Source organism: Cygnus olor, chromosome 5, assembly GCF_009769625.2.
Source record: "Cygnus olor isolate bCygOlo1 chromosome 5, bCygOlo1.pri.v2, whole genome shotgun sequence".
Classification (NCBI taxonomy): Eukaryota; Metazoa; Chordata; class Aves; order Anseriformes; family Anatidae; genus Cygnus; species Cygnus olor.
In genome coordinates, this window is record NC_049173.1 from 36411047 (window position 1) to 36437863 (window position 26817).

Sequence of the window (26817 nt, forward strand, 5' to 3'; positions counted from 1 at the left end):
GCAGGTGGGAACTCCCCGGTCACAGGCACGGCCAGGGACGGCGCAGCGGCTGCACCGGGCCCCGGCCCAAGCCCGGCCGCACCGGGCCCGGCCGCCCCCTGGCGGCGGCTGCGCGGCCCCGCGGGAGAACGGGATCAGGGCCCGGGCGGGCAGCGCGGCCGGAGCCCCCCGGCCCGGCGCCATCTTAGGGCCGGCCGGCCCACCGCGCCCGGCCTGTTTCTGAAAGGCAGATGAGCTCTCACCGCTGTTTCGATAGGAGCCCCAGCGTGAACCTCAGCTGGGTAATGAAAAATAACCTGGCTTTGCCCTGATCGAACTGCAAAGGCAGACAAAAGGGACCAAAACACATCCGTGCAATGCTTGCCCGTACTCACAGTCGCAGCATAACTCGGTGCACCGTCTACGCAGCAAAGCCCAGCAGGCTGACTCGCCAGGAAGAAGTTAAAAGAGATCTATTGCACGAGGGGTTGAGCTGTGTGAGCTCGTTTCCTGCAGGGCAGTAACTTGAGTTTCCATCCAACAGCAGTTGGGGACCCGCCCTCATCAATGCCATACACTGTTGACAAGGTGTTCCGTACCACTGTTTAGGAGAAAAAAATTACAAAAAATAACAACAAAACACTGCTGGCAAGTCAGAATACATTTAAGCTAATTCATCCTAAAGTGAAAGCTCTCAAGAAATACTAAAAGTATGAGTGATAATGTTCTGCTAAAAAATGTCACCTACTCCTTTCTATACAGGAGTTATTTTTCATAGGAAGGCTGATTGCACACAAACTACAGGATGACCTTTGGCACCACAAGGAAGGCATGTGATAGGGGTCATGCTAGTGCTGCCCAGGAGGATATTTTTGAAGCAGTGTTCCCCCTCTTCCCAGTACCTTGGCTCCCACAGAGATGCAGTCTTGCAGCACATGAATCAGGCTCTTCTCATGCAAAACTAAACTGGGACATAGGCTCCAACCTCTAACTGGGATCCAGTCCACTAATTATTATTATCTAAACAGTTGCATTCTTTAGGCTGACATAGACAGCAAGAAACACCAGGCCACAGCGTAAATCTGTCTTCTTGTTTGCCACCCCTAAATCATTCTGGAACCTACCTCAGAAAGGAAGAAGTGCTTCTCACATCTTTTTCTTCCTTCCTTTTTTGATATTGTCCCTGTTAAAAATACAGCTGAAACCTCAGGTGCTGTTTGCAAGCGTATCAGCTACAGATCTTTTGAAGTTTTCATTACACTTGCTAGTTTTTATTAGAAAGGACTCATGTTTCCTTAAGAGCAGGTGGGACACCACTCGTTACATTTGTGCTCCCCCCTTTTATTGATAACCTGGAAGCCTAATGCAGTTGTTGCACTTGTCAGACTCCCTCATCTACCACAGTCAAACAGAAGCAAGTTCCAGGCAGTTGAAGAGGATGTTTTGTTTCAGGAAAAGAGAAAGAAAAAATCAACGTTAATATTATTTTTCTGTAACACCTGGACCTGTCTAACGAATAAATCACTTGTCTTTGAAAGATTCACTTTTAACTTGCAGGAAGACAATATTGTAATTCTCTGCGCTAGCATGAAGCAATTTGAGATGTCTGAGACCTTACAGTGTACAGATGGCAGCTGAGTATTTTTAAATTAGTATCACTGTATCAACAAGTGCTTTATGCAACCATAGCATTCGCAGGACTTCACACAATGCTGCACTTGGCTATCAGATCAAGGACTGCAGAACGGCTGAAGTCACACCCCTTAGAACACACTAGGGAAAATATTTTCCTGGGATGTATGAAGAATAGAAAATTACTAAGCATAAACCAGTACTAAGTGTTCTGTGACTTGAAAAAAAGACTCAAAGAGAAGGGAAATTATGGTAAATACAGAAGCTGCACTTGAACAGACAAGAAAAACACTTTAACTGTACGAACGGGTGCACATGGTACTCAATACTTATGTAAGAGCATAAGAACAGGGATGGTGCAGTAGAAAAGGAACATCTGAAAAAAACCTACAAACCAAGATTTTCCTTTCAGCTACAAAAGAAATCATTTCAGAAGAGAATCTTTCATTAAAGGGTGGTTTGAATAAACTCAGTAGATCATATAGGGCATCTGTGAGAATGACATCTTAGGAGAATGTAACATGCAATAAATGACAACACTTGAAAAAAGTTTTTTATTTCTCAGTGTTTCTCCACTGTCAACACTGTCCTTTTGCTGCAACATGTTGCAAAAAGCTCTCTGCCTTCACCATTTTCAACAGCTACAATATTTACAGGCTGTTTCCAGTAACACACGCAGGCACATACACACACTCACAGACACGCAGGTACATATATCCCTATCCCTGGCAAGGTATCCATTTGCTGGTAGAGGCAATACATATATTTTCATTGTCCATTAAAACCAAAGCCATCCTCTCATTTACACTCTGCTCTCCTCTTACTCCCTTCTATTCAGCAGCTTGTTGTCACTTTTTTGGGGGTTGGTGTGGGGGGATCTTTATGTAAGTCATTAACATATCCAGCTATTTGATCGCCATCATTCAGCATTGTGGATTAAGTGTATGGGGATTATCTTTTGAACCTGTACATACCAGAAGTCATACAAACTGCTCATATTCAGGTGTTTGTGACTGTGAGTGATGTATGTATACTCCTGAACTCTTTTGGAGCAGCCATCTTAATCACCTTTTGGAAATATGCACATCATGCTGGGGTGAAACAAGCCACATGCTTTACTTTCCACCAAGGTGTTATGTACCCACTTTTTTACTAAGGCACCAGTAATTACCAGTGTAACTTCGGAAAGAGTCCAGCTTCACTGAATGTACTGCATTAGGTTATCAAATACTAAGCCAGACAAGAAAAGAATAGATGCCTATATAATAGGTATAAAACTCCTTAATAAAATTAAGTACATAAAACCTGTGGTGGTATAACCCCAAATCCAATATAAGTAGAATAATATTTGAGTAATATTAATTGTAAGAAATGAAATCTATCCTGCTCCATTTTTGTTAATGGAGAGTCCTGTAATTGAGAAAAAACACTGCTTTAAAGATCTTTCTATCTACACTCCTAGGTTGTATGATGTTGTGTATTATCAAAGAAATGATCTGAAGTTGGATCCGATCGTAAGGCATCTCTTCTCCCCCCCCACCCTATTCCAGGCAAAGCTTCATGGCCACTTGCCAAATAGCCAAGGGCTTGGATCTGTGCTGCAGCAGTTTTCATCTTTCACCTCACCAGTCATCTAGGCTTCTCAGAAGAGTTCTTCAGTTCCCACAAGGGTTCTGAATGCGGTGCTAAGGAGTGCCTTGGGGATAAGTTACACAGCTGGTGGGAAAACTGAGGTCACCACTCAGAAACATGCCAGATGTCCCAGCAAAGTGGCTATAGGAACCATTCAATCTAGATGGAACTAAATATATATATATATGTATATATATATATATATATATATTTCTCCTTGTTCTCCTGCCTACTCTGAAATAACTTCAGAGATGCTGAATCACAAGAGAATTCAGCACAATTATCACATACAGTGTAAGTGGCACAATTATAGGTATCCATAGTGTCACATACACATTTCAGTTTTTTGTTTTGTTTTAAATTTCACACCATTTAAAAAAAGGATTTCACAGGCAAGTGAAGTATGAAAAGGCTTAAACAGCTTTTTTTTTTTTTAAACTGATGGACACAAACCAATTAGCAGGGCTTTTAAGCACTTTTCTGCAATTGAGTATTTGTTGTAGGAAGCAGTATGTATGTATACATAGATGTCACCTTTAAGGAAAAATGAGAAAAAACAGATGGGGATCTATCTGAAAGCTAATACTACAGGACTTAACTGGAATGTTCTTATGGCAAGAGATTATCACACAATGAAAGTGGACAGAGTTAAAGCACTCATCCATCCATAAAAATCCATAAAAGGTTTTCATGAAAACTTACGAAAAAACAAACCCATTCTATGCTGAGCTCAATCTGGACTGACAGGACTACTTTGAAAATAGTCATCCTTTCTACACCCACAACAGGAGAAAAATACCGTGTGAAGACAAAAAACAGAGAACAGAAAAAGACAACAAAAATATTATCTCCATCTAGAACAGTTTTCCACAGACAGATCTATCCTGGGGGGAGATAGAAAACAAATGCTTTTGTCACTCTCACAATGGAACCAAGATGCAAACCTTGCACAAACCAACATACAATCATATCAATCTTGAGAGTTCAGAATGCAGAAAAACTTAGGAAAAAAGAAGTTAATTTTCCAAAGCCTTACAGAAGAGTGAAATTGCAAGTAGGTAACTTCCGTTGAGCAGATCCTGAACAGGTAGGAGCACTGCGTAAACTGCTTCACAACAGGTGTTTGCTGAATATCTGAAATAACCTATTAACCTCACAACTGGCCACATTAAAGTACATCTCCTGAAGGCAACACACTAAAAGCCTTAAAGAATTAAAAAAATAGAAAGACCTATCAATTCTCTTCGTGCCTTAGGAAAAGCCTTTTTCCCATCTGCTGTTTGCTAACCTAATTCCAGGCAGTTACATATTCTCTAGAATTGTTACGTTACCAAGTCATTAATTCCCTTCTCATCTATTACCAGCAGGACAGTGGACATTGCCATCATCTCACAGTGAAGACTGAAACTCTCACACTGAAGACTGTGAAATAGGTTGTTCATGAAATAGGTTGTTCAGTGTCAGGGTTAACATACTGAAAGTTGCTTCAGTCAAGTTTATAAGAGATAAAACAAGTGTCTATTTTGTTTTTCAGTCATTTGTTTACCTCAAGGCTTCAGTACAGGAAAAAAAAACTTTTCTGCAACTAATATCAAGTGGGGGCCTATTTCCAAACAATCTCTTATTCCTAAAGAACCTTTATGAAGCGATATTCCTAATGATACGGGAAACCCTGTAATTTACCTGTAGGAAAGGACACACAACAAAACCTTAAGTAAAACATCCTCAATTTAAAACATACACATATTCTTTGTTCCTGACAGCAAAATTACCAGACTGCTGACCAAGGTTCATTTACAGTACTACACTTTCAGATACACAGGAGGTGAATTTAACTACACTATCATGTGCACATATGATAAACTATGTGGAACAGCAAGATTATTTCAGTGGTGGCAGACCCAGAACTGTGCATTTCTACCAGGGTTAAATACGATTGAATATACATAAGCCAAATAGTAGTATGCAATTGGAAAATGCACAGTACTTGGAGTATAAATTTGCATAGAGTACGATGTAAGCAAGGCCCCAGTGTAATTCACTGGGAAGCTTTAACAATGGACCAGCTACCAGGCACACACCATTACCCTTTCATGGCTACAAAGCATACAGTGACTCAAGTTAGAACACCAGCAATTTCTAGGTAGCTGTTTTTCTTTTTTTTTCCTCCTCATGCCATATAATTTCACTCTTACATTAGGTACTTAATGGACGTGGTTTCTCTGATGTCAGAGAAATAATTCCAATAACCTCTGTGGTACATCAGAAGTCTCTTCTGGTTACATTACTCAGAAAGAAGCGAAGGTGACTGGGAAGAAGATGGCTGCTCCCAAAAGCTAGTTAGGACTGTGTGCAGATTCTGCACAGAATCCTACATAATTACAGATCAGAAACAGGAAACAATCACAACAGGTACATTTTTTTCTTATGGATTAAGAGAAGTGAGTCATAGGAACTGCAAGTCAAAACCAAACTAGTTTCCCTCTCACACTCCCATGATAGTTCTGAGTTACGTGTTTCCCTGAATACACACATTTAAAAAAATACAATAAAACCTAGGATATGTAACACATGAATAATTCAACTTCACAGTTATAAATACTCAAATTACACTTACATAGAATATATAATCACAGAAAATAAAATTCAAGTCATAGAAAAGAATGAAGACTAAAGGGAAAGAAAAGGCAAGGTGGTAAAAGTGATACAAGTTTAGGGCTGTGCCTTCTATAAAAGCCTTTTAAAAGATTTTATTTTATTTTTAATTGAACAGAATCAAAAAACCTTCAAGTATCCATGAAGGTCATCATGGACCTGCACCTCCCCTACAAAACTCAGACAACTCTCTGCCAGAGAAGAGCCGGTGAAAGAACATAGCCAGCTCTGGGTATAAAGAAGCAAGGTAGCCAAAGCCAGCTAAGGGAGGACAGATGAAAGATAGTGTACTGGGGCCCACTTTAAAGCTGGACGTGTTGTATAGATCAGAGGTACCACTGCCACCACAATAGATTCTGATGTAGTACAGGGATACTCAAGTACATTTCTATATATTTGTTATTTTACCATTTATTGTGAAGAGAATGCAGCAAATGCACTTGTACGAAATACAGAACATAGAACCAAACCCATGGCACAGCCCTTACCATCAACATGTATATGGAGAGGGAGGGGATTAATCCCAAAGGCAATTTAAATAATGGTATTTTATATACTTATATTTATATATATAAATAAATGTTCTCAGCAATCTCAGGGTTGTTTTTAGTGCATTGCTGTAAAAAAATTAGTGCAGTTCTCATTAATGTTTTAGCTCATAAGGAATAAGAATCTATACATCTGTTCAGTCTCTTCTTGCCACTCCTGAAACCTTTACACTGTGTTTCACCAAACTGAAGGTTTGTAGTCAATTTCTTTAAAATAAGGTGGATGAATTCCACACACTCTGTGACAAGACATGGCAATTTTTGGCAAAACAATTAGAAAAATATGAGGTGCTCTGATCTTAGAACCGAAAAGTTTGTTGATTTAAAGCATTACGCAATGCATAAACAAAATTTATAAACAAAAAGATATGTCTCAACAAATCTATCCTTCATGCAAATGTTTCTTCAGCAGCTAACAACTTAAAAATTTCTTACACTTGTTTATTTGGGGAAAGGGACTTAGACAAATCTGTGTTTCAAGTCCTTTCCTACAACTGGACCGAAGTTTTATGTCCTGGGAGCTGCTGCTTCTGGACCCTTCTCTTTTCTGAACCACTGGAGAAGGGGAAGTTTAAGTCTCAGAGATTTACACTTCAGCCCCAAGTTCAAGGACTCCAGTTTCAACAACAGCAACATATTTATCTTCAATCTGAACCAGCAGGATGGTCTTATCTATGTGGGACCGACTACTTGGATCTCTGCTGCAAGGCACCCAGCGGTGAATCACCTGGAAAAATCAAATAAAACAAAACATGAGTTTCATAGGCACAGCTGCCATTTCAAAGTTGTGACTAATAATACAGGGCCCTTGCAGGGCACAGGGAGCAATAATACAACCACTGTACTGACTTAGCCACTCATTTTTCAATAACCACATACCCACCGATAAACTACTCATCTAAGTCTGGCTGGAAATCTGCAGCTTACCTGACAACAGCTAGCCTTGGATTTGAATTTCACCACAAACAACTTGACCCAAATCAGAGCCAAACAGGTCAAAGTGAATAACAACTGGAAAAACTGCACACATACAGAGTCATGATATTTTGAAGTAATAATCTCGCATCTAATAATATCATCTCAGTGTCTGGCAAAACATAATGGCACAGAACTAGTTTACCTGTAGTTAGGCGTAAAATCTGTCTTCTCTAAGTCAAATCCCTTGGTGTAATTTTGTTCCTTACTGTGAATTTTAGGTTGATGTTTTAAATTATTTTTTTTTAATTTTAAAATATCTTCAAGTAGCTTATGTATTACAAAGGGGTAAGGTTTCAGAAACACTGCCACAAACTACTATCATGTAATTCCTTGGACCAAAAGAATTCAGGTATTGTGATCTGCTCCTTCCAAGGATCCTGCCTGATACTGACCATCAGAAGGTTTCTTCTCCATACAGATTCTTGTATGACCAACTCCCCGCTCAGCTCTTTTACATCCTTAAAGCCTGGATGTCCTAAAGAAACCGGAAGTATGTTCCAGTATCATGACTTTCAGTATTTCCACCTCTATAGAAACACTGAGTTTGTCAGCTGTGGGGGAAGAACCCTAAATTCAAGCCAAGATAATGTAAAAAAAAGCAAAAAATATACATTACATTAAATAAAACAAAATCCAGGACAACACAATTTGCAGAAGTTCTAATGATACAGGTGGGGAAAAAAAGACAAAAATACAAGTAACCTACATCTTCCAAGATAAAATCTAAAAGAACCCCCCTCTCCCTCCCAGTCCTCCCTAAACCCAGCTGACAGCTGCAGATTTCTGACAGTGAGTAAGGAGATATAGCTTTGTCCTTGGCATGTGATCTGCACTGCATCCACAGGGAGAACATTTCAGACAGGGAAGCACAGCATCTTTAGTTGCCCCTTGTTTGATGCAACAGCATGGTATTTAAGCAGTCTATTTGAGTCTGACTTTATCAAATTCTGCTCATATGAGCTTTATATGCTGTCCTATAAAGTAATATTCCATCCCCAGATACATAAATCATTTCCCAATAAGGTCCAAGTACTATATCCTTGTTGTTCAACTTAAAACTGGTGCCTTTGAGATAGTCAGGGCATGACTCCAGAAGCTTGAATATAAAAAAACTCCTTAAAAATTAAGTGCGTATATGCACAAGTTGTACATAAATTATAACTCCCTACAACCATCCCCCTCCACACTCAGTTTTACCATCTGTTCTATCATGATTAGCATTTATTTAATGCTGATAAAAGGAGCAACTCTGACATTAGTAAGAAGATTACATTTTTAATATTTTCTATGACTGATAACATGCAAAATGATGTCACTAGATAGTGAAGATGGGACAAGAATCTCCTGAGGGTTGCATGCTAGTGTCAGGAAAAAAAAAGGCTCTCTAGCTCAAATATAAATCAGAATATACCTCAAAATCCTGGAAAAAGAAGTAGCTCCAATCCAAAGACATCTGCTAAATTTAATTTCCTTGAAGAAACCTTGTATATTTGTGTAGTGTATATATATTATGTATGCTCAGCAAAATAAGAATTGAAGTTAAGAGAAGTGCTTTCTCTACTATGTAGAGAAGTTTTAAATAACTTGAAGACTACATACTGTTCACAAATTTACAGCTTCCCCTGTATTATCACCCATAGATATAGATGAGTATTAAATAAGGGCCTTATCGTCACCGTCAGCACTAACACAGCCTACTCCTCACAATAGTTAAAACACATTTTGACACTTAATACAGTTCAAGAAACCAGATACAGAACACACACAACTTACTGCTGTGACTCCCAACCTTTTGTCATAATTCAACTACTGAATCCCTATCCTATGTCCCCATGAAAAAAACAATGTGGCTGTCTCTTCTCAACCATTTTCCTTTTATCACTCTCTTCCCCTTCCTCTTTTGCTTACTTCTGCTTTCGACTACTGCTGCTTTTCCTTTTTTATGCAGCAGGAAAATATATATGCCACTCAGAATGTGGCCATTATTGTTACATAGGTAATACCAGGAAACGTGTTTTTCTGCATCCGAGCTTCATATGAAGAACACTGATATAATAATGCTCTGGCTGGTAAACTGCTTGATAAGCAGCATTCCAACAGGTAGCAATCAGTTCTGCCTGTTTGCAGAAGGTGCAAGATCAAAAAGGAAAGACCATCTTAAGAACTAATAGCTTTACTGATACTACATTTACTACAGGCAGCTGAAGCAGGCAATAGAAACTGTGTCATCAAGTTAAATCCGCTCCTCCTAATCACACACAGGATAATCCAGTGCTTTTCCCCTTTCTTCTTAGGTTAAAAGACGTTTTTCTAAAATCCTGCCAGTATACTGCACCAAAAATAGGTAAGAAACATCCAGAACAGTAGCTTAATCTTTCAGTAACAATCACTGTACATGTCAACATGCTGCAGTTTGCAAAACATGCTACTGAGCTCTTAAAAAAACATACAACAGTTGTCCAGTACTAGGCAACATGATTCATGATTCCAGGACACATTTCAGTATGACCTTTTACATTCATCATCTTCAGGACATTCTTTATCTGCAATAGCTAAAAAGGAAATCCCAGAAGCCTAGTCTAAACCTAACTTAACTATGAATGTTCACAACAGCATTCTACTCCTAGATGTTACATACAAGTAAATCCTAGTCCTATGGAGGGGGTGTCTAAAAGCAGTATGCCTCAGTAAAAAAAATCCCCTGAGAGCTGCCTTTTTTTTTTTTAAACTTAAAGACAGACTAAACAGTGAATTTTTATTTCTCTATGCAGATATAGCTTCCCTAGGGAAAAGGTGTCAAGTAATATGCTTTTGCAAGTTTTAGTTATAGAGTATTTCCTTCTTGAAGGAAAGGAAACACCTATTATATACTCATTATATAACAAAGACATTTCAAGTTAATCTACTTGGCTCGATTTTCATCAGAATAATTTCAAAACCAAATACTGTTAACCATTCAATTAATGACTGGTTGGTAAATTGACCCTCAGTATTTGCTCAGGGATTAACAGTTTAAGGAAAGCAAAATGAAGGCTGGATGAGTAAACACAATGCCTGAGGTAACAGTTCATGACAAGAGCTGGAAGAAGGCAAGGAAGGAGAGGTGGCTGAAAATTTGAATCATCTTGCATCTTTTGGATACGGTTGCAGAAATATTCCTCTGCTCCAAATTAGAATTCTAGACTTGCTCTTCCAGCAACATTGACTTAGAAGACAGCCGCTGATCCAGCTTACTACTACATGAGTCATTGGCCTTGACATCTAGGCAGACTGCCATGTAATCAAGACACTGCCTCTTTTTTTTTTTTAAATTAGCTTGTCAACTTCTAAACAAAAAACTTACATGGCCTTCCATGCCTTCCTGAGGACTCCAATCTTTCCAGCTGTTTCTTCCAGCTTTTAGCCGTATCACCTCATCTGGCCACTGCAGCTCTTTCCTTTTTGACACGTTGATCCCTTCCAGTACTTGACTGGGATCCATTAACTATAAGTAGGAATTGAGTTTTGACTGTTAGTTCAGCCAAAATTTAAAAGAAACGGATTAACTGTAACGTTTTGCATACTTCCAGACAACTGACTTAACCCCACAAAAATGAATTTCTGATTCCAACGTTGCAAACTCAAGCTCCAGACTACGAAAAAATAAACTCGAGCAGCAGAGACTTTGGGAGTTAGGCTATGGTTTCAGACAGAGGTGACAATATATTGGTTCACTGCTGCCTGGCACCCCTCCTCACCCCTTCTTTCAGTCACACTGGCCCATGAAAGAGTCTGAACTGTCACAAAATAACTATCAGCAGTATGTGGTCCAGTAGCAGCAAAGAGTTTAGTGACAGCAAGCTGTTAGGACTGGCTCATTACTTCTAAGAGAATGGTATCCTAAACGTGGGCTTGGAGAATTCACTGGTAGGCTGAGAAGCTATTTATCTGCTAGCATGGTTTGCTGAGACCCACACATTGTTTTGAAGTAAATGAGCATTTCCACAGGAGCAGCAGGAAAGAACTCCTGAAAACTTCTTCCTATTTAAGGACAGAAAGTAAGAACAGAAAGAACTGCTTAACATCCACTATACAAGGGCATATGTCAACTTGGTTTAGTTCCTCTGTTTGAGGAAGACGCAGTTTCATAAAATGGCCCTTGCCTGCAAACAAAAACTACTAAGCAGAGACCTGTAAAATCAGTTAACTTAATCTAAGTTAATTAACTTAGTTAACTATGCCTAAGGATGCAGCTTAATTTAAAATGATGTCAGCAAGGAAGTCAACTTTGCCACAATCTGTCTTATTAAATACTACTACTTGGTGTTTCCCTGCTAAATATACTGCCAAAGACGTGTATGTGGTGCTAACAGAAGCTAGAAGGGCAAGTACACACTTCTGGATTTTCAAAGAACTAGTAAGGCTGTCAATAATTAACTTAGTCATTGGAGTACTGTTTGCTGCTCAGTAATCTAGACTTGTGGTAATAACCAAAGAATACACATGTACGTAAAATGAAAGTGACAGCATTTTTACACTTTTGTGGAAAACCTACTTGGTTTGATAGAAAAAAGCTAGTTGCTTTCAGCCCTGAAGATGAAGGTCTTTAGCTTTAGATGTTGTCTGTTTTTATTCATGACTAAGCACGGAACAAAAGTGAGTTCAGCTAATATTCTCAAAGCTGTACTACAGGAAAACAAAAATGTAATGTCAACAGGGATGTCTAAGCATGCAGGAAAGCTGCTTGTCCAGGAAAGCTTTTCCTTACATTCGTTCTCCAGTTGTAACTGCACAACAGTTGCATATTAAGACATTCCAGACTGTGTATGTATTTAAAAACACTGATTTCAACACCATACAAGATAACACTAACAAAATCACACGGCTAAGGAAGCATAGATTAACTTGTTCTTCTGGGCTATTCACCTGGATTCTGTAAATAACGTCATCCTTTTTGGCTTGCATTTGATTTGCAGGGCTTGCATTACCACCTGACTGAGTTTCAGTAGCATTACTTCCTCCGTCTGTCCCTAGAAAGCCCACAAGGGCATGCTGTTTACAGGCTGGGATGCTTTGGCTGGAGCTGCTAGAAGAGGGCAGGCCATGCTGTGCGCTGACCCCAGTCTGGCCAGTAGGTTCCATTTGGTTGACCATAGATAGGCGGGACTGGATGGACGACGGGAGGTTACGAAGGGATATCTGGCTGGTGGAAGAGCGCCGACAAGGCACAAAGCCTGTTGTGGACGTGCGAAGAGATGAATGACGACTGCCGTAGCAATAAGATGAATGGCTAGCTACTGAGGCACGGGCAGGGGAATGTCTGACAAGGCTTGACTGCACAGAGTGAGAACTGTGACTGGTGCCTAAAAATAAAGGGATACAGAATCAGCAGGGCTTGATAAAGCCTCCCACACACATTAGATTTATGATACACACAAGTTTTAGCACTTAGGTACAAACTTGATGGATTGAATCAATAGCTGAAACAGTGGTACTGCACGAAAGGGTACCTGCTGCACTTATAGAGCAGATTATTTGAGTACATTTCATTCATCACATCTTGGAATCCCATATTCTGTTCTACTCACAATCCCTGCAAAACAAATAGCTCAAAAAATGCTTCTGCCTTGCTCTTTCCACATTAACAACTTTTTCTTAGTGTTAGCATTAAAGTTCCCAATACTGAAGATAGTATAGCAGGTTCATGTTTCAAAATACGAAGAGCATCTTTAAGATGCTCAAATGGACGTTCAAAAACTGGATCAGAATTTAATGCAGAAAACTGTTTTTAAACATGAAGAAAACTTTAAAGCACTTTACGTGCAAAAAATAGTTTGAGTATTAGTGTTATTCCTATATTAAGCAACTGCATATACCTCTTGACAGCTGCAGACCTGTATTACATTGTGTAAAAATCAAAAAATTCCAGTACATTCAGCTCCATACACAGTTCTATTCTTTAAGCAAAGTTTAAGCAAAGGCAGCATTTGTAAGCTTTCTTCTCAGTTTTACTGCTTATCATCTCACTAACTTCAGAGCAGTACAGATTCAGCTAAAATTAGCTAAAAGACTATGGAAATAGACAATCCAGTCTACTGTGTAAATAAGAACTACAAAGAGTCACAAAAAGTGTCAAGTTTAACCTTAGCAGACAGTATGACAGGAGTTAAGAGATCAATCAAGCTGTAGAGATGTGTTGCAAAAAAGTTACTTGAACTATTTTGGCAGTGTAAATAAACTCCTCTTGGTTAAGTCTCCATTTGGGAACTTTCCACTGCACAAAACAGCACTGTAGTTTGAGATGAATCCAGCAGATGTTAATAACACATAATCAAGGTTGGTTTGTTTGGCTGGTTGTCTTTTCTTTTAGCCTAGGCCTGATTCAAAGAGCAGAAAAGCCAGTTCTGGCTAGAGGATTGTACTTGTAGAAAATTATCTTGTTTTATTTTAACGTTACCCAGAGTAGATGGATGAGTTGGTGGATGAGCTGCAGGAAGAGCTGTGGGATGAGGTGCAACAGGAGGGTGCTGTACTGCTCCAGGTCCCTGCCCCGTAGTTGCATTCCCTCCTCCTTGTGACATGCTGCTCTGCGACTCATTGATGGTGGCATTGTTACTTGTGCAAGAAGCCCCACCTCCAGCATCTGAATCTTCAATATTTCCACCGCTGTTACAGCCAGCTCCACAACCTTTCCTTAGTCTGAAAACATAATGCAATTGACATTAAGTCAGGCCACCTGAACATCAGGATTCTAAAAAAAAAAAAAGTGCTTTATAATGACAACCAAAAGGCTTTACTCAGCACAATCTGTAGAGACAATTTTATCTGATTTTAGGGAATAATATTTTCTCAGAATAGGCTTTGTAAGTATAAGCGTTGCTTTCTAGGAGATTGCCATTTTCTTCATGACAGCCATCCAAGTAACAGTTATGATAAGCCAAGAGTTTAGATAAAATAGCTTTTTAAAAAAGCCAACTCTGAAGTGATAAAATTCTAAATATAAAATGCTGGAAGAACATCTTGGTTATTTTATATTAGTTTAGTAAATTTATGCTCTTTAACATACCACTCATACATGCAGTCTTACACTGCAAAAGTCTTTTGTCTATTTAGATGAGCAGGAAAACAATGTTTATTGTTGCCGGTTTTTGTTACTTTCAAACAACCGTGAGAATGTCCCTGAAACACATATTGCAATTATTTGAATCATGAAGTCTTGTGTGACTTTTGAACATTCAGATGACAGGTTAGCCAACATCCTCCATGTATATAACGGCTTTTCACCATGTTGTTTGCACTAGTAAACCTCTGATGGACACAGAACACAGCATATTCCTTCTTCCTTTCAGTTGCTACTTTTTACTCTTACTTACTTTCTGTCCCACTCAAAATACACCAAGAAATCACTTCCAATTTTATTTGCCCCTGCGATCCAGAAAAGCTTGGATCCAAACACTGTTCTGTGTTACTCTTTCACCTGCTGCTCTATCCACAGTCAGACAAGCAGATGGTGATAGAAGACATACACCTCAGACTGCAATAAATATAGCACATTCCAGGGTGAAGCAGCATGTTCTGTTTTGATGTGCTGTAGATGTCTACGTGTAAATATGACCATCAGAACAGCATCAGAACTGTTGCCACTGTTGCTTTTGCAGCCACTGTCGTAAGGGGCCAGAAGTCAAGTAAAAGTTCTTATGGCCTATGAAATGCATCACAGCAAGAGTTTGTATTGGGCTACCAGGAGGTGAATGGGAAGTAAATTACATTATTACTAGTTACTTGTTCTAGCTCTGACACAGGATATTTATAAGCATTCATACAATTTTGAACAGTAACTAAAGCTTGAGTTACTACGTATAGGCATACTCTAACACCATTAATATTGGCACTTGCACACTGCATGTTTACCAGGCAGAAATTCTGCTTTTCTGATTAGACAGTAAAATTAACAGTACCAAAACAAAATTAACATGAGTTGCATTGTCTCATTATCAGATCTGACATTAGAACTGTGTTGTAATTCTTGCACCCAGACTTTGTCCTCTGTTTTGTTCTAAGCTGTCACTCAGTTTGTAGCTTAATTCTTGTATGCCTTGAAGATCAACTCCTTCTGCCAGGGTTAATCTTCAGGTTAATCTCCACTTATCATATTCTACAGATGTACTCGAAATAAAAGTCAAAGCTTGCTTTTATGCAACTGAATACTATACATTGTGCCCTGCTGGCATGTATGAGACTAGTTAATGACATATGGCATCGTGAATACATAATGAGAACTCACCATTTTTCCTCAACTCACCTGTGCCATGTAGACACTATGAAGTTTCTTATATTTCCTAAGCTGATTGCTCCCCCAAGAATCTCCTTAAGCTGTTCATGACTATCTGAATAGGAAGTAGTCAAAGGTGAGACATAGATGGGGTATCCAATTGGCTGGTCACAAGAAGAGTTGATCATATTCCTCAGAGCTTGTTTTGCATTTTGGATACTTCCTCTTTCTGGATTGCGATTGCGCAGGAAGACAAGTTCCTGCTGTTGTCCTGCCCACAGGCCACGTACACACTCCTTATTCACCTGCAAAAGAAAAATGACAGAAGCCAAGTGAAAAGGCTGTGTCCAAGTGAAACAGGGACAGCATGAGCAGACTGCTCTGCCTTTTACAGGCTTCTACAAGTGCACATGTAGAAAAACTACACTACAGAACTACAACCATTCATATTCACTAAAAGGCTGAACTGACAGACAGATTTCAAGTCAGGAACTGATTTCCTGATGAAATACTTCTATATGAGACGAAGCTGTCCCAGCAATGACAGGCCAGTAAAAGTAAGGTAATGATCTGAGTTAACATAACAGTTTAGTATAATCAAGATGTACCACGATATACTGCCATTTTGTGGAATGTACACAGAGCTTACCTTAATGACCCTGAAACTGAGATAGCGCTTATTCAGCATAATGATTTTATATTCGTTGGTGCCATCATCCATCACATGACGCAGGGCAAGTAGGGAGGGAGAATTGGAAAGAACGGCACTCCGCCAAGCAGGGTCCCCTTCATGTGCTATAACTAGATTTTCTTCGTGGGTTGTTATGGCTTCATAGAGGACAGAAGGATCATCATATTCATCTGGAGAAGTGAAGTGATCCTGTTTCCAAGAACATGTTTGGTAAAGTATGATTGACATTTCAGATGTAACTATGTATAAAAAGAAAACATCTCACACCTCAGCAAAGGTTTGTTTCCTATAACTTAAAAACAGTGATTGAAAAGAGCTGCCTATTACTTACTCAAGTAAATTTTTTTTTTTTAGTTCAGTTTTACACTGGATTTATAGACTCACAGAATGATTTGGGGGTGGAAGGGACCTTAAAGATCACCCAGTTCCAACCCCCCTGCCATGGGCAGGGACACCTCCCACTAGACCAGGTTGCTCAAAGGCCTACCCAGTCTGGCCTTTTAACATCCAGACACCGGACATCCACAAATTCTCCGGACAACCTATTCTATTTTATATTACATATATTCATATTGAAACCAAAATGCTTTTGCAGGCAGCCTTTTTGCTTACTCATAAGTATTCAACTGCAAAACTCACCAAGGTAAAGCACTATTAAGACTTATATGAAAATAGCTACAGGAAGAAACACGGTGAAGTTTTATCTGTATTTTCTATTAAAAAGTTCACACTAATTCTTAACGACAGACTATTTCAGCAACAGATACTATCACATAACTTGCATTACTGACAGTCAAGTAAAACCACAAAATTTGCAAGTTCAATTCAGTATTCAGTCATGTTACTCTCAGATAAAATGGAGGGGCTAATAGCTAAATTCCCAACGCTGCCCGAAGCCTCAATATATGGTATTACACTGCAAGTGAATAAAATCCCATCATAGATTAATAAAATGATGTTCAGAAGAGTTGTTTTTATTCTTCAATGTTTGTATATTTCTCATTTTATTTTGTGACCTAAGCCCGTTCTGAACAGTAGCCCAAATATACTGAGAACATTTCTGAATTGTTCCAGGTGTACTTCTGCAGCCTTCGACCAAGATTTTGTAATTATTCCATTTTGCTGCATGTACTTCTAACACTTATATGCGTTCTGTTAAATTCAAGGAGTTCCTTGTGTTATGTGAAGGAGTTGAATCAATCACTGCTAACTTTGGGAGACTTTGAGAATGTGCAATGAAGGCAAAAACTGCAACTCCAATTACTATTTAAAAAGCACAGTTAATATTTACCTGGTTGCTATAACTTTCAAGCATTGTTCTTCTAGAGTACTAACGCTTCCCCACACACACACCTCCAAGAACTTATTGCTCAAGTTTCTTGTACTTGTTAACCTTAGTTAACAGACTTACTAGATTGAATTCAGGACTGTTCAACTTCACTCTCACTTACTAAAAGACCAACCCCAATTTCAGCTTATTGAAATGCAAGCTGTTTCTTCTCACCTGAAACTTTACTTACAGAATGAATGAATAACACTACAGAGCCTGTTATTATAACACTTCAAAAGAAGAATTAAAAGCACAACTCTCATTGGACAGCTGAAGAGGGCTATGCAGCTTTGAATAGCATGATAACCTTGTAAGCCAGATACATATTTGTGGGGAGGGGAAGAGGGAGGGAAAATATCAGATAGATTGTTCATAACAGAATTATCTCTAGACAGATATGAAGCAAGGTATGAAATATTCTCTGATCTACATTTGACGTAATTTTCAAGCTCTGAGCATAAACTGTATTCCCTTTTTCTCTATATCACTTTCCGGATGAGCTGTAATAAAACAAAAGGACAATATGGGATGTTTACTCATTTTTAATTGTCTGCTTCTGTAACATGCACTTCTATTTTCCTTTTTTTTTTTTTTTTTAGATTTTTATTTTTCTCCCCTTACTTTCCCTGGAAACTTTAATCTGACGTCTCAGCGGTAAATGTGATGATACAAGACCAAGTGAGCTGGCTGTCTTTATATACAGCACTACCTCTGCCTACATATCTTTAGACATTAATTTTTTGGGGAAAATGGTCATCCAAGCCCATCAATAAGAGCTGAGTGCCCTGAGTATCTCTCTCAACATTTTACCTTTAAAAGAGAGAATATACAGAAATAAAAAAGAGCTGGAGAAAGTTTCCTGGCAAATCTCTCACCTGATGTAGTTTAAGTGACATTCGTATTCCAGGAACTACTACTTTCCTCAGCAATTCCATGTCAGCAAAGATCCATTCATCTCTAATTGATGATATACGAAAGTCACCCTTAAATAGGGCATGTAGGCCATACAAGAAGGATTCCAGATTACTGTTGAGAGGAAGAGAAAAGTCAGCCCAAATATTAACACAAATACTAACGTTTCCACAATTATCATTGACAAGAGCACAAAATACTAAGCTGTACAGAAAGACACAATTCTTCTCTATAGAGAGAAGAGAAGACCGGAGGAAGATGGAACATATGCATAAACATGTGTAAACAAAGCCTGGACATGAGGTGTCTATGTACACTACACGTGATGAAACTGTATATGCAACAGACTGTATTTATATGAACTAAAGTAAACAAACACTGAAAAATGCCTGATTTTATTCTGGAGATTATTAAAAGATAAAACTTTTCAGGGAGTATACCATAGTGGACCAATCAAAGAGGACATGGAGATGTAGCTTCACTTGTGGATGGTTTTAGCACTGAATACAAGTTTCAGCAGCTTCTTCATACTCAGTGGGATCATTTCCTTTTATGAAGCTAACAGAGTGAAAAATCAAATGCTCCAAAAATTCTTGCGACTGTGTATCTGCAAGACCTTCATGAGGCAGTTAGTTCACTGGTACTTAAAAGAAACAGTAAACTATTTCCGTGAAAGTGAAGTAAAATAGTGGTTATTTTTGTTTGTTTGAAGTCAGTATCCAGCTAACCAGTAGCTTCCACATCTGATTGTGCCTATTTATTTTGTTTAAAAACCATCACCTTGCAGTTTCATGAAACACAGTTATATTTACATTGGCTTTCTAAAGCAAGTTGAAACTGTCATTCTACAAGACAGAGGTTTCCACATGAGAGAGCTGAGCTGAAGGAGATTTGTACAAAATTGTTCACTACAGAGCCACCTAAAACATGAAGCTTATCACAGTAGTCTGCTTTAAGTTCCATCAAGATGTGTGTGTTCTTCATTTTAACAAGCCATCCTCTTCTCCTTATTTACAAATAGGGTACACACTTGGAGTAGCAAAAAGGAGCATACTTTCAGAACTCAATTGGTTTGACTTTTTCTATCAGATATTACTGGTGCTTACCCACACCAGAACTCTCACCTTTCATCAGTTCTATAGAACAAAATGCTTGAATTCAAGTTCCCCCTTTTGCAGTTCTTCGATTACGTTTTGCTGGCTGTTAGAATGAAGACAGGCTATGTAGCATATCTGTCCAGCTTAAGGAAGGATGAAATTATATTTTATTTTCTTTCATGAAGAGGTATTTATCCAAATCTAACCTATGAATCCAGAGTGATTTTGAGAAAGGCAAGCTTAGAAAAAAGATTTTATTACCTAGACATATGATGCGAAGCTGTTCCCAATGCTCTCCGCCCCAGAACACACAGTCCATAACAGAGTGTAACAAGGGGTGAATCTTTACTTGAATCCAGTGGCTTGCAGTAAGGAGGGGAAAAAAAAGAGGGTGAATGGAGTGAAAGAATTGCCATAGAACTGTTTCTGCCTGAAGGAATAGAAAACCACACAAAAATTTATCTATGTGCATGTACCTACCCCACCGATCACTCTTACTCAGATTTTAATTAGGAATTCTTTTTAAAAAAGTTGCAAATACTCTGCATATTTGCAAAGGCAGACACCCATACTATATCTGAAAAAAGAAACAGTAAGCTGAACAGATGTAAGCAACTTTTCTCATGGATACCGTGTATATTGTATGAAAACTTGTTGATTAGCAAGATTATGGCATTAACACAAAATATTTTTAGTGAATAACGTGGATTCTCATTTAGTGGTTGGGAGTATATGATTCTGAGTTAATCGAAAGTTTCCCCAGACTACACCTTATTCAGGGAGACACTCACCCTCAGCCCAAAGCCATTTATTTGTAGCTCTGTAAGGTATATACTGACCTACAAAATAGTAGCATGTATCTAAAAGATTAAACCTGATTTTCAATACCTACACAAAATGCTTCACAAGATAATCACTTAATAGAAGGAAAAGACTTCCTTTGGCTTTCTTTAAAATGGGCTACTTAATCTGCTCACTTCAAAAGTAAAGCTCAACTCTGAAACCTCTGGCAGATCATCCAACAAGTGAAATCAAATTACATTCCTGTCCTTTAATCTCAAGCAATTCTTGCTCATTCTCAAATGCAACGCTACTTAAAAAACGTTACATACAGCTTTTTGTAGAGTCAAAGCATTCTTCTTACTGACATACTAGTGTCCTTATTTAAAAGGTGGGAAGATTTGGAGAGAGGAAAAGAATTGGATATGGGATGATCGTTCACAAGCCAACACTTCCAGTGGGTCAAAGTAGATGTATAATATGAATGCTAATAAAGTAGTAGTTCATCTGATAATCTGGTGACAGGTTTCTATTTTAGGGTTATTTTAGAAACATTGGCATCTAAACACCCAACATCATTTCTACAAACACACTTTTCTCTATTCATATAAATGGCTGAGCAAGTTTCAACTGATTCAGTTGACCTAGTAACTATAAAAGGCGTTAGTGGACATAACTTCTGTAAGCAGTATACAGTGTAGTTTAAATTCAAATCTCAAGAGCAGATGATCAAAAACAATAACCCATATACTGATGTTTCAATTATATATTCATTACTTCAATTTTGCGTATATATAAAACAGTAAGTCAAGCCAACAAGGAAAAAAAACGAGAATCCTCGAAGAGCAAATACCTTTCCTCACACATTCATACCTACCTTTTCTCTTCGAGAGCAGCAGTATTCTATCCAGTTCAAATAAATCATACAGAAACTCTCTCTTGAGATCCCTGCTAGACGGTGGTCATAATCCTCATCAATATTGGGGTTAAATGTTGGGTCTACGTCAACATAATTGCGGTCTGTGCACAACCGCAGTCCTTCCTGCATTGTCTCATTAGCTAACCATTCCTCTAACTTGGGGGAAGTTGTGACATAATAGATGATTCCCTGAAACAGTAGTAAAAAAAATACATGCGTCAGTATTGCAATAAAGAAGTTAATCTCGAATTTTTTCAACTCATTCATGTATTTCCTTGATAACAAGCAAATATGACAATAGCGTTTATTTAGCTCACGGATGCAACAAGTTTGGCGGCACAGAAAACACAATTCAGGTTTGTATACATGCGTATTTTTCAGAGACTACCAAGAGTTCGAAAACATGCACAAGGGAATAAGGAAAAATGGATTGGACAGGGCTCACTAATTTTGAAGAAAAACAAGTAAACTGGTGTTTTTATTTAGTGAACATTGACGCTTAGATAGTAAATTTCAAAATAACTCATTAAAGACAAGACAGGTCAATACATTTCTATTTGGAGGAAAAAAGCACTTGTGTGTATGTGCCTTGGAAATATTCCACCACGAATTTTTTCAGCTCTGAAAGGGTAGCTTACAACAGATTATGAGTAGTAGGTAAATAGATTATGTGAGGTCTACAGAAAAAAATCTGTGGATGTAATAGGACTTTTTTTTAAACAGAAAACACACAAAGATGGCTATGGGCAGCTTTTGAACGCTGAAGTTGCTTGGCTTTCTTTAAGAGAAACATACCAGTTACTTATCTTTTCATTTACAACACAGCTATTGCATTTGAGTAATAGCCTTTCAGTTTCTACTCAAGCCTCAGCTAGAAATAGCATCTTCTTTGTCCAAGACTACATGGTCATTTTCCTACTCATACACCCAAATATTGAGTAATTATCAGTACAGTAAACTCTGTCCTTTGATTAAGCTGTTTATATTACTATAACTTGTATCAGATTCTACGATCCTCTCACAAAAACTATTAGAAGTTCAAGGCATTAAACACCTCCTGGCTGTAATGCTGGCTACCTCCCCCCAAGTTTGTACTAAACTGAATTATACCTTCACGTAGTAAGTGGTGAGAATTTTCCGGAGATCAAAGACTTGAAGCATGGAGGCTGCACTGTTGTCAGTGATACTATAACCCTCCAGAACATACTTTGTCACAAGCACTTCCCAAGCCAGCCAACGTTGCCCAAAGGCAGCATTAAAGGAAAGCATGTGAGGAAGGTGGCCAGGTTCACAGCAACAGAAACCTTCATCTTCTTCTACACCTTCAGTGATAGCCTCTACTTCTCTTTGCTGACAATAAGTTCCTTAGGAGAAACCAGAAAAAAAAAAAAAAAGAAAGTTAAACACTTTATACAATTGTTTTAATGTTAACTTCTATTTAAAAGTGTTTAGAACCAAAACAGTCTCCAATTATGTTTCTGTAACAACAGGTCAACTCCCTACCAATGAACAAGTGGTGGAATAGCATATTCTAGTTAGGTCGCACAATGAATGAATTATCATTGCCACTGCACTAAAATTGAAGATGATGTAGCATCAACTCTGTTCGAGGGAGCTAGTTTTCCTCACAAGGGGTGGGAGGCATGAAGAGACCCTGAAGATCATTTTCAAAGCCATTAATTCACAGGATGGAACCGAAAATAACTAAAGTTTCCAGAGCAGAAGGCTACTTTGTGGCATAGGCAGTTAAGTATGTGTAACACACTCACCTCTGAATTCAAGCCCTCTGAGCTGGAAGGTGACCAAGCCATTTCCTATCTCTATAAGGTGTACTAGTGCATTGAGGTAGTCAGAGGCTAGGATGAAGCAGTCCCCAGTACTGTAATTTCCCCACCGACCCAATAACAAATCTCCACATAGGCTGTGCTGAAGGGAACGGGTTAAGTGTTCATAGAAGATTGAATTCAGGTTGTTATCATCTGAGCCTGCAGAAAGATTCATTGGAGTTATCATTTAAATGTTCAGAAAAATCTCAAGTTTGGTGGTCGATTATCAATTCACTTCACGTGCTACGTTTTTCCTAACACAAGTCATCAACTCCCTGTTCCTCCTCGCCCTGCCCCAATTTTTGCGAGACAACTACTTCAAATTAACATCAAGTGAAGCTTAAGATTTTTGACCAACATTTTTTCCTTCTTACTCCTCACTCCTCCATTTTCCAAATTATTATTTCAGTTTCACTCATGCATTTCCCATCAATCTATTCCATATAATTATGTTCAAAAGCAAATGAGCACAGAAGCTGCTCCATAATGACTGTTGTAGAGGTCCCATCACCATGACATTGAGACACTCTCAAATAATGTTTGGCTGTTTAGTTACTTAAGAATAAATAAGTTAATGCACACCATGATTATAAATGAAGGAGAAGTAAAGCAGAGACACACAAAGGTAGTGGGGAAACAGGGAAAGTGTACAGGAAAGTAAAGAATAAAGCAAGGAGAGATGATTGAGGAGAAAGTAACAGGACAAAACAGAATAGTTTTGGAGAAGAATCACGTGGCAAATTGAACACGATTACTATAAAAATCATTTATATCTTCGTTCCTCATGAACAAGAGAGAAACTGTGTGGTATATATGTAATAATTAAATAAAAAAAATGACTAGGAAGGTTACCTGGATTTCGATCAAGCTGTGAAGCCAGCCTTGTATTTGAATGATCCACACGCTTTGTGCTGAAATAAAACCAAAATTACACTTTACAATACTGTAATTGTGATGTTTAAAAAAAACTTAAAATTGCATCTCTCTGAGCACAAGTTACCTACGAAGCTAAAGTAGATACTGATCAGCTTCTACACTATTTCAGAAACAAGTTCATTCAAAACATTCAGTGCTCATAACAATTTTCTTTGGGGAAAATAAAATAGCAGCTCTTGAAGATGAACACTTATTTTGACACAGTTCCAGGTTTAAAAACAAAGGACGCAAACTTTAAAGGTCTTATTTCACCTACTTGTAGTCTCTTTCCCAGAATTTGACAGGTCTGGCATAAGAAGTGATAAATATTGCACTTCCCAGGAAAGGATTCAGTGGAGTAGAGAAGAAAGCTGACACAGCTGCTTGGACAAACAACATTGCAGAATCTGTAGAATAAGGATTAAGGAAGGCAAAGCAGCTAAAACTTTTTTCAAGCTTCTATAATAGTACATTACGTATACAGCAACACCAAGTAAAAGCAAAACAATCTCCAAAAACTTCTGTGCAGCAACATTTTTACAATCTCCAGCTATAGAGGGCATTATTCTTGCTTTTACAAACAGAAATAGGTGACAGTTTGGCATTGGACATGCTGGTAATTTTCTGAAAATACTACAAAGAATACTAACTTAATATTCCATTCAAACCAGTCTACGCAAACAATACTCAAAATCCCAAATCATATAGCTAGTAACTCTTGAAAAAGGGAAATGACTGTCAGAAGAAAAGCTATGTCACTTTCAGAATGAAATAACTCCTGCTTTATGTTTCTTTTATGTTAGAATTCTGTTCCTGCTTTATCTGCTAGTGTAAAACTCACATCATTGCAGCAAGGTAGAAAGCATGTACAGTTTTTCATTAATGCTCATCGGATAAGCCTGCTCATTCAGTAGATATAGCTCATAATACATAGCCATTATAATGCAACATTCAGAATTTGTAAGACATGACTTCACAAAAAGTCGGCATTTTTAAAGGATACGTGGCACAGCAAAGGGCTGGGCAAAAGCATGGAAGGCAGATCCCCATGTGATCTGCCAGGGAGCAATGTAGGTATATACAAATCTCAACTTATAAAAGAGTTCCCAAAGCTGTGGAAAAGAAATAGAAGAAAAATAAGTAATTTTGCTAAAAATCAACATGCTTTGTAGTACAGCAATATATCCTGAGTTTACTCGTTCCCCTAGAGTTCTTTCTGGTCTAGGTCTACCAGAAGCCTTTAGACTTACAAAGAGGATGCAATAAGAAAGCAAGTGACACAATATGCACTACATTGTTCTACTAACAGAAACTCGTGACAGTTTTAGAAAGATGCATATGCTGTATCAAGCCAACATAAATGCTTTGAGAAGTCTTAAAGATCTTATAGCATGTTGATTAAAGTGCCAATAGGACTATGGATCTGGATTGGATCAGTTATCAGTTAAGAGCATAGCCAGTTTTCCCTTTTGGATGATCAGAAACAGGAAGTTAGTTACCTTGCTGAAGAGTATGGACATGAAGAAGAGATCTAGCAGCATGGTCTCAGTAAAACTTTTGTAATCAAAAGTAAAGAAGAGCACTGTGAAAATAACAGTGACATACTGACACGTTGGGCTACTGAATGATGAACGCAGTAACTTCAAGCCAGCTATTGTGATCATTAAAGCACCCAACCTGTAAAGGAAATTCACAAGAAACATTTATTTATCTGCTGTCTGAAGGGGTTTATAGACCACCTAAATTGTTGCTGTCTTACAATGCCAATCTCTTCAAACTCAAGGTTTAGGCTTTCAAGGTTTAGACTTGGATTTGCTTTTGTTCATTTGTCTTGCATGGTGGTAGTGGTGCCTGTATTTGTTTTATTTATTCTTTAAAGACAATTTCAGACTTTTTTTTGAAGAGGTTACTATCCAAGCCTCTCTTATCAGCATTCTCAAGCCAATTTAGGTTCAGATGATTAGCATTATTTGAAAAAGTCCTGCTAAAGAAAATCAAAGGTGAAATATCCCTGTACTCTGAACATAAGGCCTTAAATTTAGGTCATCAATATAGAGATGCAAAAATGCTGGAATTGCTCTAGATTAATCAGCAAGAGAATATTAGTGAATACTGGATTATTTCCAACACAACTATACTGATTTAACTTATACTGGGAGAAACACAACAGAGCCTCCCAGAGCCTCCACCTCCCAGAGCTACTGACAGATCAGATGGTTATAAAAACATTATGTAAATAGCAATATTCCTATCAAAGCCCTGTAGAGTGACAAAAGTAATTAACCTAATGCAAGAACTTAATAGACCAGGGATTAAACTAAAAACAAAGCAATAAAGACCACCACCACACATACCTAAAAAAATTGGTTTAGTTTTAAGGTGTTTTTTTTTTTTTTCCCCCTACAGTACTTCCATTTTAAATCAACAGAACTTCAAATCAAAAGAGGCCACCTGGTCACTGTTCTTGGATACAAAAACCACAGGGCCTATTATTGAACTCACTTTGCTGAGACAGTCAGATACACCGCTTGAGGAATTATAATCAAGTCTCAATTTAAGAGGCAGTGTGCAATTCCATCTGGCTAGAAACTGCATTAAGGGGCTGGAAGGTCTTGGGAATTTCATGATGAGTGTGGAAAGCTGCACAGGGACTGCAAGCTGGCACACCAACT

The 26817-nt window shown here is 38.3% G+C and overlaps 1 protein-coding gene and 1 long non-coding RNA gene across 12 annotated transcripts in view; both read right to left on the bottom strand.

The window, feature by feature from the left end:
- Positions 1 to 3421, bottom strand: part of LOC121071244 — a 35941-nt gene extending 32520 nt beyond the window's left edge. The window contains exon 1 of the long non-coding RNA XR_005820464.1: positions 375 to 3421. This is a non-coding gene — a long non-coding RNA (uncharacterized LOC121071244). The remainder of the gene's footprint in view (positions 1 to 374) is intronic.
- Positions 3422 to 3619: 198 nt separating this feature from the next.
- The window catches only part of PCNX1 (pecanex 1), a 90391-nt gene continuing 67193 nt past the window's right edge, over positions 3620 to 26817 (bottom strand). For 10 of the 11 annotated variants that reach the window (XM_040559444.1, XM_040559450.1, XM_040559447.1 and 7 more), the window contains 15 exons: positions 25645 to 25822; positions 25149 to 25257; positions 24423 to 24552; positions 24083 to 24141; positions 23174 to 23389; positions 22515 to 22768; positions 21363 to 21593; positions 19967 to 20067; positions 18572 to 18722; positions 16325 to 16555; positions 15706 to 15980; positions 13861 to 14102; positions 12330 to 12766; positions 10768 to 10908; positions 3620 to 7173 (listed from right to left, as the gene is read on the bottom strand). In XM_040559444.1, coding sequence (XP_040415378.1) covers positions 7033 to 7173; positions 10768 to 10908; positions 12330 to 12766; positions 13861 to 14102; positions 15706 to 15980; positions 16325 to 16555; positions 18572 to 18722; positions 19967 to 20067; positions 21363 to 21593; positions 22515 to 22768; positions 23174 to 23389; positions 24083 to 24141; positions 24423 to 24552; positions 25149 to 25257; positions 25645 to 25822 — 2896 coding nt within the window. In that variant the 3' untranslated portion in view covers positions 3620 to 7032. Of the gene's footprint in view, positions 7174 to 7816; positions 7900 to 10767; positions 10909 to 12329; positions 12767 to 13860; positions 14103 to 15705; positions 15981 to 16324; positions 16556 to 18571; positions 18723 to 19966; positions 20068 to 21362; positions 21594 to 22514; positions 22769 to 23173; positions 23390 to 24082; positions 24142 to 24422; positions 24553 to 25148; positions 25258 to 25644; positions 25823 to 26817 lie in introns of all 11 variants that reach the window. The other variant, XR_005820463.1, reaches the window with a different exon arrangement.